The 13,793-nt window shown below is 41.2% G+C and overlaps 1 protein-coding gene and 1 long non-coding RNA gene across 6 annotated transcripts in view; one reads left to right on the forward strand and one right to left on the reverse strand.

Moving 5' to 3' along the window:
• LOC144023246 (low-density lipoprotein receptor-related protein 1-like) overlaps nucleotides 1–13,793 on the forward strand; it is a 120,783-nt gene that overhangs the window by 67,039 nt on the left and 39,951 nt on the right. For all 5 annotated transcript variants that reach the window (XR_013284509.1, XM_077528453.1, XM_077528455.1 and 2 more), the window contains exons 21-31: nucleotides 1,942–2,124; nucleotides 2,198–2,395; nucleotides 3,383–3,628; nucleotides 5,799–5,996; nucleotides 6,852–7,056; nucleotides 7,124–7,288; nucleotides 7,365–7,609; nucleotides 9,336–9,467; nucleotides 10,170–10,397; nucleotides 11,606–11,780; nucleotides 13,426–13,520. Coding sequence is in view for 4 of the 5 variants with exons in the window: in XM_077528453.1 (XP_077384579.1) it covers nucleotides 1,942–2,124; nucleotides 2,198–2,395; nucleotides 3,383–3,628; nucleotides 5,799–5,996; nucleotides 6,852–7,056; nucleotides 7,124–7,288; nucleotides 7,365–7,609; nucleotides 9,336–9,467; nucleotides 10,170–10,397; nucleotides 11,606–11,780; nucleotides 13,426–13,520 (2,070 nt within the window). In the remaining variant the exon portion in view is untranslated. The remainder of the gene's footprint in view (nucleotides 1–1,941; nucleotides 2,125–2,197; nucleotides 2,396–3,382; nucleotides 3,629–5,798; nucleotides 5,997–6,851; nucleotides 7,057–7,123; nucleotides 7,289–7,364; nucleotides 7,610–9,335; nucleotides 9,468–10,169; nucleotides 10,398–11,605; nucleotides 11,781–13,425; nucleotides 13,521–13,793) is intronic.
• LOC144023249 (uncharacterized) lies at nucleotides 1,986–4,841 on the reverse strand. Its single transcript, XR_013284510.1, has 3 exons — nucleotides 4,688–4,841; nucleotides 2,299–2,390; nucleotides 1,986–2,216 (listed from the first exon to the last, which is right to left on the reverse strand). It is a non-coding gene; the product is annotated as an uncharacterized LOC144023249 (long non-coding RNA).

Consider the following 13,793-nt stretch of genomic DNA (forward strand, 5'->3'; position numbering starts at 1 on the left):
TTAGGGATGTTCGATACCACTTTTTTCTAGTACTAGTGGGAGTACTCAATTCTTGAGTAGTCACTGATACCGATACCAAGTACTGATACCACTAGCAATTTTGATAGATAAAATTTACCCACAACAAAAATACAGATAATTTTAAAGAAAGATATACATATCCCAATATTTTTTTCTTAAAATCACATAAAAATACTAGCTATTTTCTTTTCTTCTAATTTCTCATTTCTAGTTATTGATCATAAAATGACCACAAGAGTATCAGCCACCATTGCGAGTACCAACACCTTGAATTAAGGCCGGGTATCAGGCCGATATCAGATATCGATACTCGCCCATCCCTATTTACTCTACAATATTCACCAACATTACAGCCCCTCAATTCAATTGTTCTCTCTCTCTCACATCATTCCATCACAATTTCACAAGGTCTAGTTAGACTGTTTCATCTTTTACTTTTTTGTAATAAGATATTTTTAACATGAACAGAGCTGGGCATTTCCATTAATCGCCACTTCACATCGATGATGACGAGGCCCACTTTTAGACGAGTGCACAATGACGAGAAACCTCGAAAAAATACACTGAGTACCGACTAGGGGTGTGAATTGCCTAGTACCTGACGATTCGATTCGTATCACGATTCACAGGTCACGATTCGATTCGATACCGATTAATCCCGATACGAATTTATAAGTCGATTCTTGCGATTTTTTTCATTCAAATTTAGAAAATACTAATCAGTAAGCTTGTAGAGTGTAAGATTTATATGAAAATGTATTATTTATTTATCTGAAATTTCAGTCTTATAGAGGTTGTAATCTGTTTCATGTTTAAACAGCATTAAAATAAAATATTAAGGCTTAATGTTCCGTTCATATAACATTCTTCCATGCCCAAGGTGTGAATCCTAAAAAAAAAAAAAAAAAAAATCGATTCTGCCGATTATTGAATCGATTCGAGAATCGCGCGATGTAGTATCGCGATATATCGCCGAATCGATTTTTTTTTAACACCCCTACTACCGACTGAAGCAGGTTTACGTTGGTCAGGATGAGTGCCTCTCATTCAGACTATTTTTGCGTTCGGCGAATATGTGGATGCACTCGGCGAAAAATAGGCATCGTCGTCAACGGGAATTGACGATTAACAGAAGTGCTCTGAAAATTAGTTTAGTAAATCCTTAACATTTTTTATGTCCTGCTTCTTGTTTAGTTCAAATTAGTTTTGTTTCATTAAACCAAGAAAACAAGCTCATCTAAATTACTGTTAGCTAAATTAGAGTCTGACCCTGAACAAAGTAGATGCTTCGAGGGATGTCTAAATTAAGTCTTTGCTGCCTGAGTTTTTTTTTTTTTTTTAATGTATAACAGTAAAAGCTGTAGCCTTGGGTGATGACTGCACTTCATAGCAACATTCATCACGGCAACCAGCCGTGAATGCCATCGGACTCATCCTGATAAGCGCTGCCATTTTCACGCATGCCTCAGGTGCGCATCATATGCTGCGCATGGAATTGGCGTTAAAATACTGGCGAACCAAATTGCTATTTATTTATTGAACACAAATGCTTGTTTGGAATGAATGTGTCGTTGTGAGGGGGCGGCTGCTTCGTTTTTTTTCTCTGACTCTTGGCTAAGTCTGTTTGGTACTAGCCAGAGTTTATATTTACATGTTAGGCAGGAGATTTAACAGATTCTTGGATCGGTCCCAGACAGAAAATACATACGACTACTGACAACTAATTGGCTTTTTAATAAAATCACTGTTACATAAACATTCCGACTTATCACTTTTATTATGCCGAGACGTAAACAAAATAAGCCATTTAATGATTAAACAAGGACCGTCTGGTGTCGGATAAACAGCTTGTCTGAGCTGCCGGCTGTTGGTGTGAATTAGATGAACATGTGAGATGAGTGACGCCGTCCTTCCCTGCAGCCACTCGTCCACCTGGAGGCTGCCACACGGACGAGTTCCAATGTCGCATGGACGGCCTGTGCATTCCCCTGCGCTGGCGCTGTGACGGGGATACCGACTGCATGGACCTGAGTGACGAGAAGAACTGCGAGGGCGTCACGCATATGTGTGACCCGGCAGTCAAATTCGGCTGCAGGGACTCCGGTGAGGAGTCTGCCGTTGCCGCCGGTGAATTGATTTGGGGATGTTTTGAAGTGACGCAGTCGTGTCTTTGTAGCCCGGTGCATCAGCAAAGCCTGGATGTGCGACGGAGACAGCGACTGCGAGGACAATTCGGACGAAGAAAACTGCGAGGCGCTTGTGTGTAAACTGTCTCACCACGTGTGCGCCAATGACTCCACCATCTGCCTGCCTGCGGAGAAACTTTGTGATGGCACGGAACACTGCCCAGATGGCTCCGATGAGAAGCTCTGTGGTAAGCACCAGCATAACGAAGAATTTGTTTTTGGTGCCGGAAACATGAAAATAAGTGAAACGAAAATCTTTGTACCCCCAAGAAGTACAGTTTGATTCCACCTGTTACTCTCAAGTAATTGTATCACACTGGTGGAACTGGATTTATAGCTCATTGCCATTGCAGAACATGGTCACTGTTTTATTAGGGTCACATTCATATTTTGCATGTTAGCAACAGTACTTGAACACTCAACGTTTTTTAAAGTGAATTTTAAATACAGTGATTTTTATTTTATTAACTTCTGTACAGTTCCCAAAAATTCATCGATAAGAACAATAATAGAACAGGAATGGGCAGCAGCAAAATCCACCTGTTTCTCCATCTCACGGCTGTCGACTGAAAATGTCATCACAATTGCTCAGGGCTCAGGTCGCGACCAATAACAGCGCAGCTTCTTAAACCAGATGAGCCGTGATTGGGCATTAATTACCTGAGCCCTGACAACATGTGGCAAAATGAGATGGGGGGGAAAAAAAAAAAAAAAAAAGTGGGTGGATTTTGCTGCTTAATTCATATTCCACAAACACGTTACAGTGTTTCTGCGGGCCATTTAAAAGCATTAAAAGTCGTTAAATTGATTTTGCTCAAATTAAGGCCTGAAATTACATTAAAAAACATTCATTACAATGTCCAGAAGCATTCAAAATTGAAATACAATTGATGTTGATGTGAAAACAAAAATATATTTATTTTTGGGGAATGGTGACTAAATAATGTAATTTACAATGAACAAAGTGGCCTGGAGTTCACAAGTTGGTTCCAAATACCAATTGCTCTGTTCCTATCACCAACGTCCAACATGAAACACTGATGCCACCTAGTAGCAGAATATGTATATATGAAAGTATACACATTATATATTATATACAACCATATATTTATGCATGTATATTCACATAGGCAGCTCCAAAATGTCTGAATTTCCTTTTTTTTCTTTCTTTTCAGACTTGTGTTCACTGGACAATGGCCACTGCAGCCATAATTGCACCGTGGCCCCTGGCGAGGGTGTGATTTGTTCCTGCCCGCTAGGCATGGAGTTGCGTTCAGACAACAAGACCTGTCAAATCCAGAGCTTCTGTGCCAAACACCTCAAGTGCAGTCAGCGCTGCGAACAAGACAAATTCAGTGTGAAGTGTTCTTGCTATGAGGGATGGGAACTGGAGCCCGATATGGAGAACTGCAAGAGCACCGGTAGGGAAAAAAAAATGTTGCTTGAAATGTTTGTGTAATGTTTAAAGACATCCGTGAACCATTTGATTGATGAATACTGCATATATACTAGGGGTGGGAATCTCTGACATGAGGCCGATTCGATATGTATCTCGATACACAAGTTGCGATTCGATTGAAAAACGATTATCTTTCAGAACGGAACGGTTCGATACGGTTCGATTAAGTTTGGGAACGATACAATTTTCGATTCGATACGATTAATTTCAATATTCAAAACTTATAGTGACATTTGTTGCTTGTAAACAATCTTAAAACACCACAAATTTTTACAGTATCTACAAATGTGTTAAAAAAGAACAACAACAAATATGTCTTCTATATTTTTATATTTTGAATCAATTATTTAAATATACCGCAACAAAGGGCTGGGCGATATGACTTAAAAATGTATCAGTTTAAATATTTATTATTAGTTATTGACAGTTATAATTGGTTTTTTTTTCGTTTGTTTTTTTCTCTTCAAAATAAGGATCAGGAAAACAAAAGGTTGATAATTTAATGTTAAATATAAATATTTAACCTTTAGACAGACACCAACACAATTAAACAGAATATGTGCACATTGTGAAGTATTTCAGAAACATAAATTTAAGACATGAAATAAACCTACCGTCCAGCCAAAAGAAATATGAAGCCACCTTATGGAACAATAAATCTATCAAACACATTTTAACAACTTAATATATCCAAAAATATTTCCAAAAGTGCATTTCCCTTTTTATTAACAATTTTTGTTGTTAACAATTTTTGTTTATCTTTGCCATCACATTCATTTTTGGTTAATGTATGACATCTTTTTTGTTTTTTTAATCTGAGACACGATGACCACGGAACCACTACTGTTTGTTTTGTTTTTTGGGCTGTCGTTCATTTTGAGTTTGATGACGTAATTGCGGGCACGTCTCAGTTCCCTGCTGCTCATGCTAGTTGTGTACATTGACAGGGAGCCACAAACTGAGAAATGAGATACTTGCAGTGTGCTTTTAGCTTAGCTGGTGTGTTGGCTGTGGGACATACCTGTGTCGTTTGAATCCATGCATTGGATCGTCACGGGAGTTATTCTTTTTGGCTCGCGCGCAGTACCAACGCCGGCCCGGGACATACAAGTGCACCGAGAGGACTCGATAGCAATGGGAAATACCGAGATGTACGGCACCGGCTTCTGCTAACTGTCTCCATTTGCATGTTGTCACTTGTTGTGCGCGACTGCGCGTGAGCGCGCGTGCCGTGTCGCGAGCACGGCGTTGACGGTAGGCGTCCCCCCCCCCCCAAAAAAAAAGGTGCGTAACGTCTTTGCATTATGTTTACAACATCCGGGGAATGAAGCGTCTCTGAGCGCAACTTTGCTAGCTCTCTGTAAACACGGAAGTAGCTTGAATAGTGCTGCTACTGAAATGTAAACAAAACAAGTAGAGCACGGTGCAGAACTCTTGCTATTGTTATGAAAACCATAAAGCCTCACTCGCAACCGATTCACAGCAACGCGATATCCGGTCCACAGCTTTACAAGCAATGTATCTAAGGATTCGCGGCGGATTTTGTATCGGTTGACGAGTTTGCTACCGATACGGCCGTTGAGCTCCCCTTGACGACCGTTGGTTTGGTCGAATCGGTTTTTTGTCCCACCCCTAATATATACGGAGGTCCCGGCAAGGTGTCCAAAAAGTGCTAGCTAAAAATGCTAAAACTGAATACTGAGTTACACAAGCATACCTGAGACGAGGGTAAAATACAAAGAATCTCAAGTGCTATTAAGTACGGAAGATGAGTAAAGATGCTTTTATTTCCAGTCACTTTGAATCAGCTTTAAATGCCATTATCCAGTTACAGAGTTTGTAGTCCTCTTCCAACACAGTTCCCGTGATGAATGATCTTGCGCTTTACTGCCAGACCTTTCATTCATCCTGTTGCCCGCTAGACACAAATACCCTGTTTTATTTATGCTATGTTGCAACCGGCCAGGATTTGAGCACTTTTCCGTCAGCAGTCAAGTCGCATGGAGGTGTGCAGCTGCTTTTTAATAAGTCACATTGAGAAGCGGCCACGCTGAGGCTTAAACCATTTGCCATCTGGGTGACTGTGTCCTTTAAAAATGTGCCCTGTGACTTTTATCCTCCATTTCCCACAGATCCTTTTAAACCCTTTATCATTTTCTCAAATCGCCACGAGATACGCCGCATTGATCTCAATAAGGGAGAGTTCAGCGTGCTGGTGCCTGGCCTGAGAAACACCATCGCCCTGGATTTCCATCTCAGCCAGAGTGCCCTCTATTGGACTGACGTTGTGGAGGATAAGATCTATCGTGGGAAGCTTTCAGAGAACGGAGGTGAGATTTGTGTTTTCCGAGACCAAAATGATGACTTTGATAGGATGATGTGTATTAAATATCTTGACACTATATTGTATGGCAAAAAAACCACTAAAAGCAGTAGACCAGAGTTGACGTTGCAACTTTTAACTTGTCCCATCAACTTACTTGCAAAATTAGTTTGGCAGTTATTGTGTGTTGATATATTACAAAATGGTTGTTTTTTAAAAAAAATTCTGGTTCATAATGGGTCTTTGTTTTGCTGGAAGTTATTTTTTTATGTAAATTATCATGAGTTGTAAATTTTCACAAATGTTTCTAAATTTTGCTGCAGAGAAGGCAGCACCATACTCATTAAAAAACGATTCAGTCTGTGTAGTGTGATTTGGCTTCCTGGTGGCTTCTGTGACCAGAAATTGCATTTTAAAAATTCTTAGCTTGTCAATTATGACCAAGATGCTGATACACCCCATTGTACATCTTTCTTTTTAAGTATTATTGCCCGCCAGTCACTGCAATTCACTTCAAGTACAATCAAATAACTGATTGTGCTTCCTCCCAAACATTAAAAAAGTAGTATTTGAATTAATGCAATGCAATGTTAGCTCTGAATAAAATTTGCTGGATTACATTATATTTACATAATTTGGAAAGCCTGAAGCAAAGTCAATTTCTCCTTTGGGGCACAGTGGAATTGGAATGCCATGATCCATAAATGTTAAAATATTTTTCAAACGGCTTAAGAAAAGAAGCTCCCAATTGGAACGTTAAGTGATATTATGTTAGATTTTCTTGTATTATTGTAAAATGGCCATTCAATGCCACAAATGGATTCACATTCACATAATGTGTTTTTGTTGTGCGCTTGTGAAGCTCTAACCAGCTTCGACGTGGTCATCCAATACGGGCTGGCGACCCCCGAGGGCCTGGCGGTGGACTGGATAGCAGGAAACATTTACTGGGTGGAAAGCAACCTGGACCAAATCGAAGTGGCCAAACTGGATGGCACCATGAGGACGACACTCTTGGCTGGAGATGTGGAGCATCCTCGAGCCATCGCGCTGGATCCCCGTGATGGGTAACAACCTGCACTGCAAAGCACTCATTATAAGCAGCAATTTTCCTTCAACGTAAACTCTTCTCAGGATCCTCTTCTGGACTGACTGGGATGCCAGCTTACCGAGGATCGAAGCCGCATCCATGAGCGGCGAAGGCAGAAAGACGATCCACAAGGAAACGGGCAATGGAGGCTGGCCAAATGGACTCACTGTTGATTATCTGGAGCGCCGCATCCTCTGGATTGACGCCAGGTCAAAACACAACAGGCTATTTCGTATTCCTTGGATTAAGTCGGAAATCCAATTAAACGGGTTTTGTTCATTGTAGGTCCGACGCCATTTATTCTGCCAAATACGACGGCTCGGGGCTGATTGAAGTCCTGAGGGGCCACGAGTATCTGTCCCACCCCTTCGCCGTCACCATGTACGGCGGTGAAGTTTACTGGACCGACTGGAGGACGAACACGCTGGCCAAGGCCAACAAGTGGACTGGAAGCAACGTCACTGTCGTCCAGAGGACCAACACGCAACCTTTTGACCTCCAGGTCTACCATCCGTCCAGACAGCCTGAGGGTGAGAAAAAAAAAACGAACACTTACTTGCAGTATACACGTGTTTTTTTGTTCGTTTGTTTTTTAACTAGTTGAATTTAGTTCACCGTGGTAAGGATTCATTTTAGTTCTATTCCTGTATGATTTTGTCCATTTCATATATGAAAACTAAGGACTTACAATGAACAGATCTTTCACATTCCACAATTCAACCAAAAAATGAGCAAGTGACTTTGGACGAAATTGGTTGCCAAACAATCACAGCGCACATATCAAGACCCCCCCAAAAAATGCTGGAAGTCATCCACTAGACTACCACAACCCCATCCGTGACCCACAGTTTTTTGTTTATCAACATGGCAAATCTTGACTTGGCAATATTTACCCATTTGCTCCAAAATGAGCGTGTGTGGGTGATAAAAGAGGCGCCTGTGAGTTGGCAGACTGTTACAAAAGAATTTGTGGTCATTTTCTTTTTAGTTGTAATTTTACATCCTTTTTTGTTGTTGTTGTTTAGTGTTCATTGTGTATCGTCGTAACCCGTTATGAATTGTTTTCAATGTTTTTGGTCATGACATATCACTTTGACCAGCTTCCTTTTAGAACAGCTCTGTTACCATTCCCTTTGGTGTGTTGGGCCATTTTCAGCCTTTTAGCTGTGTTATTTAATTGAGCACAGAATGCCAGCACTATTGGATATATAGCCATCTGACATCCATTCGATGAAGACTGCATCCCACAGGACACATGGAGGGGGAGAAAAGCTGATGTTGAAATGAAATAAAGTGAGGCAATAGAGAAGACTAAATGGGACAGGAGAAATTTATCCATTCCTTCTGTATGTGCATTAACTCGCCAATGAAGGAATGTCTATTGGAAGACTGTAGTTGTTTGTTTACATTCTACGGAAGCGTAGAGCTGCCAATGTGGAGTAAACATTTTTGTCCGGCGAGTATGTTCGAACATACTCGCAAATATGTTCGAAAATACTCGCAAATATGTTCGAACATACTTGCAAGTATGTTCGAACGTATTGAAATATGTTTGAACATACTCGCAAAAATGTTCGAACATACTCCCAAATATGTTCGAAAATACTCGCAAATATGTTCGAACATATTCGCAAATATGTTCGAACATACTCGCAAATACGTTCGAATATACTTGCTGAGGTACTCAAGTGCACAAGCGTAATACCCCATTGCATTATGGGGCGAAAAATGAGGAACCTAAATAAAAAAAAAAAAAAAAAGGGGGTTTTGTTTTCACTCTCGCATGTGCAAATAATACCCCGTGTCATTATGGGAAGGTATGCTAACTTTGTAGCATGTAGCCTACTACGTTTGTACACATTTGCGAGTATGTTCAAACATATTTGCGAGTATGTTTGAACGTATTTGCGAGTATCTTCAAACATATTTGCGGGTATATTCGAACGTATTTGTGAGTATGTTCGAACATACTCGCCAGCCAAAAATGTTTTCTCCAGATTGGCAGCTCTATGCTTACGAAACATTCAACCTCAACATTAACATTCAATCTTGTAGCAAACGTGAATGATGTCATGCATGATGTGATCGCAATTTCAGTATCCCAGAAATCAGACATCTATTATATCCTGGTGAAGCTTCAGGTGCCCTAGGAAGCACTAATTCAAAATTAGTCGCTTATATATCCCTCGTACTGTAGTCTTAGATCCACAAATGATGAATCTTGTGTTTCCATATAAAATATTTTTTTCTCTGCAGCGCCTAACCCATGCGCAGCTAAAAATGGCAAGAAGCCCTGCACTCATCTATGCCTCATCAACTACAATCAGACGTTCTCATGTGGCTGCCCCCACCTCATGAAACTCAGGCCTGACAAGCGTACTTGTTATGGTAAGCGTGAACACATTTACACACACTGTAGCAGAAGACAAATTCTCAACTCACTCTCGTAATTCCTCCTCGCTTGCTTGTTGAAAGCAGAATGTAATCCTTGTCCTTTCTGGATAGTTTATTTTTGTTTATGTATACTGTATATGAGTGTGAGGGAGGGAGAGAGGGAGTCTGGCATTAAGCAAGACTTTTTTTTTTTTTTTTTTTTCTTTCTCCACTTTGAGGTGCCATTATGATGACGGCTTTGGTGTCCATTGAAGTGACTGTGTGTGTAGTCGGCGTTTCAGATTAGTATTCAGGGCAGGGTTTGCTATTCTCTTCGGGGGTAATGGAATGGAGAGGCCCGTTCTTGTCTGATGCAGGCATCCACCGCAACCCCCCGCACCTCGCCTGGCTGGGCTGATCCAGCTTGACACTGTTATTATTCCCTTCCTTCTCTCTTTCGCACTTCTTCTCTTCCTGTCTATCATTTGTTGGCTACCGCGCCAGTTAAGTGATAATAGGACTGGCGAGACCGTTGCAATCGTAATGGATAGCTCCTCGCTGTGCAATCCAGTTAGCCAGCCAGACGTAATTGATGCAAAAGCTGCAGGAACATGAACTGTTTATTCAAGCAGCTGTAATGACAAAGTCATTGTTTACGTAAGCCTCTGGAAATGCAAAGAAAAAAAAAAAACATCTCATCTCCTCCGCCTCCCTCAGAGTATCGTCAGTTCCTGCTGTACGCCCGGCAAATTGAGATCCGAGGAGTGGACATAGACAACCCGTACTACAACTACATCATCTCCTTCACCGTGCCCGACATCGACAATGTGACTGTGGTGGACTACGACGCTCTAGAGCATCGCATCTACTGGTCAGACGTCCGCACCCAGACCATCAAGAGAGCTTTCATTAACGGCACCGGAGTTGAAACTGTCATCTCCGCTGGTATGACTCAGAAATATTGCATTAATTAATGTCCCTTTAAAACTACAGAGGACTGATTTCATGTCATGCTAAAATGTATATATATTTCGTTATGTATTACAAGCCAAAGTTCAAGTTGTTGCCACTCAAATGAAGTGAAAAACAATTTGAGCGATTAAAGTGATTTAATGCCTTCGCATGTGTATATCGCGATATACTCGACACCATTTATTGAGCAGGACAAACAGCCAAACGCACAACTACAAATTGAGAACAATTACAAAGAGCAGCTTGAAGCCGTATCTCATGCTCAGACGCTCTTGATGTCACTCAGCAAATAAAAAAAAATAAAATTAAAAAAAAAAACGCTTTTTAAAACCAGTTCATTTTTTATTATTTAATAGGTTTCCATAAAATACTGTCATTTTTTTAATGAGCAAACCAACCAAAAAAAAAAACATTTTTTTTTTAAAACGATATGTTGTATACACACCCACTAGTCTAAACATGGCATTCTGATTAATATTGCGTTTATGTAATATGAATTAAGCAGCGAAATCCACCTGTTCATATCCATCTCAAGTTCGGCCATTTTGCGAAATGAAATCACGGTTGCTCAAGGAATGAGCAATCACGGCTCAGCTTGCTAATGTCTTATGTCTACACTCAGAAAACAGGTAAGCCATGATTGGTCGTTGCCTGAGCCCTGAGCAACTGTGACGTCATTCTCAGGTCAACACAAAATGGCAAAATGGCCGCCCCAGGAGATGGATAATAACAAGTAGATTTTGCGGCCAAATTCATATTTCACAGATGCATTATGAAGCAAAAATACTAAATGTGTTTAGACTAGTGGAACTGCGCAGAATATATTATTGTAAAGAACATTTTTTGTTTGTTTTCATTCAATCGGGAACATTTACTTGATACAGTAATCCCTCGTTTATTTCAGGAGTCCATATCACCGTATTAAATTACTAACAAAAGTGTAGGTATTATTTTTATCTGCTTTGGAGAGCTAAGAATGTGTTTCTGTTTATTGTACTTTGTTAGTGTTTGTTTGCATCATCCCACAATCTAAAGCACCTCTTATGGATTACAATAGTTCTTCTGGATTAGTCGTAATTTAAATTAAATTTGTAAGACAAGGTACGGCTGCATATTGTATACAGCGAAAATAATTGCGTAGTTTATCATATTGTGTCTACTGTGTGTTTATCCATCTTTAGATCTGCCCAATGCTCATGGCCTTGCGGTCGACTGGGTGTCCAGGAATCTGTTCTGGACCAGTTATGACGCCAATAAGAAACAGATTAATGTTGCCAGGCTGGACGGCTCATTCAAAAACGCTGTGATCCAGGGTCTGGACAAACCTCACTGCCTGGTGCTGCATCCCATTTTGGGGTTAGTCACACATAGAAGCTGTCACACTTTGTCAAAGTAGAGCTTATTGAAATGTCTCTTTGAAACTTCACAGATATCACCTTTAACCTGCAAAATCTTGCTCCATTCTTGAAGGAGTTTACACTCCACTGGTCTCTGAATTATTTACAGTCTGTCTGTCCCTATTCCTGTTTTCTTGTTTGTCCTCCATCCTTCGTCTCCTGTCGTGTTTAGCAAATGTCTGTTTTCCTTAGTGTCTTGAAACCTAATCCCCTGCTGAGTTCCCCAAACCAAACCTGCCTGGCCTCCCTTCTAACCAGCACAGTAGAGACGGACCATCTGTATTTATACCCAATCTAGAGGGTTTTTTTCTATTTCTGAGGTGGATTACAAAGTCGAGATTGTGTAGCAAACGTTGTGGTTTTCTGTCTTTTATCTTCTCCTTCCTGTGTTTAAAAGCATACTTGAATGGAGGAATGTTTCCGACGTGAGCATTGTTGGCGTGGGGGGAAAATGAAGACCATATGCTGCTCGATGCATTTGTCCTCTTTCTGACACTAACACACTGAAAGGGGGTGTTTAGAGGCGGGGAGTGTCAGGGGGCGGGACAAAAGTCTACTACATCCTGTTGTTACTTGAATTGAAGGCATTTTAGCAATTAAATTAATGGCGTGGTGGAAACTTAACCTTAAACATTTCTTGACAATAATATATATATATATTATATCTCACTATCTATCTATTATATCTCACCTCACTAGTCTAAACATGACACTCTTCAAAAATCCAGCCATTTTTATCCATCTCAGGGGGTGGCCATTTTGCCTCTTGCTGTCAACTGAAGATGGGCTCAGGCAACAACCAATCACAGGTCACCTGTTTTCTGAAGCTGAGCTGTGATTGGTTGTTACCTGAGACCTGAGCAACTGTGATGTCATCTTCAGACGATAGTAGGTGGCAAAATGGCCGCCTCCTGAGATAGATAAAAACGGCTGGATTTTGCTGCTTAACTCATGCCATAACCATATTTCGACCAGTGCAGCTGCATAGAGCATCCATCCATCCATCCATCCATTTTCTTGACCGCTTATTCCTCACAAGGGTCGCGGGGGCTGCTGGCGCCTATCTCAGCTAGCTCTGGGCAGTAGGCGGGGGACACCCTGGACTGGTTGCCAACCAATCGCAGGGCACACAGAGACGAACAACCATCCACACTCACACGCACACCTAGGGACAATTCGGAGCGGCCAATTAACCTGCCATGCATGTCTTTGGAATGTGGGAGGAGACCGGAGTACCCGGAGAAGACCCACGCGGGCACGGGGAGAACATGCAAACTCCACCCAGGAAGGTCCGAGCCTGGACTCGAACCGGAGTGCATAGAGCATATTTTCGTCAAATTTCTTTTTTGGGGGGTTGACTTCCTCTTTAAACATTATACACAGGCAGCAACACAGACACTCGATGTGTTTTGGAGCCAAATTTAAAGCGCTGCGTTCTTGTTGCTATGCGTTTTTGTCAAATCCAGCACGCTTTCATAGCCGCGTTATTCAGTCGTCACAGGTTTCCACCAAAAGGAAGAACCCATTGATTTTGATGCCAATTTGGATAAAGGAACATTTGAGCTGCTGTAGCTTGACTGATTCTCTCCGCTTGCCTTCCCCAGGAAGCTCTACTGGACAGATGGGGATAACATCAGCATTGCCAACACAGATGGCAGCAACCAAAGTGTCCTATTCACCGACCAGAAAGGCCCCGTTGGTGAGTGAGCTGTTTTGTATTTATTCGGATGATCCTTGGGCTTGTGTTGCCATGGGACCAGGGTTATGGGCTGAAGATTGAACCACTTGCAGTTGCAAATAATGTAAAATTACATTTTTATAGAGATAACACAGTAGCATATCGTTCTTATAGCCACCACGCTCTCTCATTTATTTACAAGTTTGTTTTTTTTAACTGCTAACTTGAGCTTTATTGCCCATTTTAAAGGTTCAGTTTATCATTGCATTGTGTGCACTCCAGTTCGAAGGTCTG

This window comes from Festucalex cinctus, chromosome 8, assembly GCF_051991245.1.
Source record: "Festucalex cinctus isolate MCC-2025b chromosome 8, RoL_Fcin_1.0, whole genome shotgun sequence".
Classification (NCBI taxonomy): domain Eukaryota; kingdom Metazoa; phylum Chordata; class Actinopteri; order Syngnathiformes; family Syngnathidae; genus Festucalex; species Festucalex cinctus.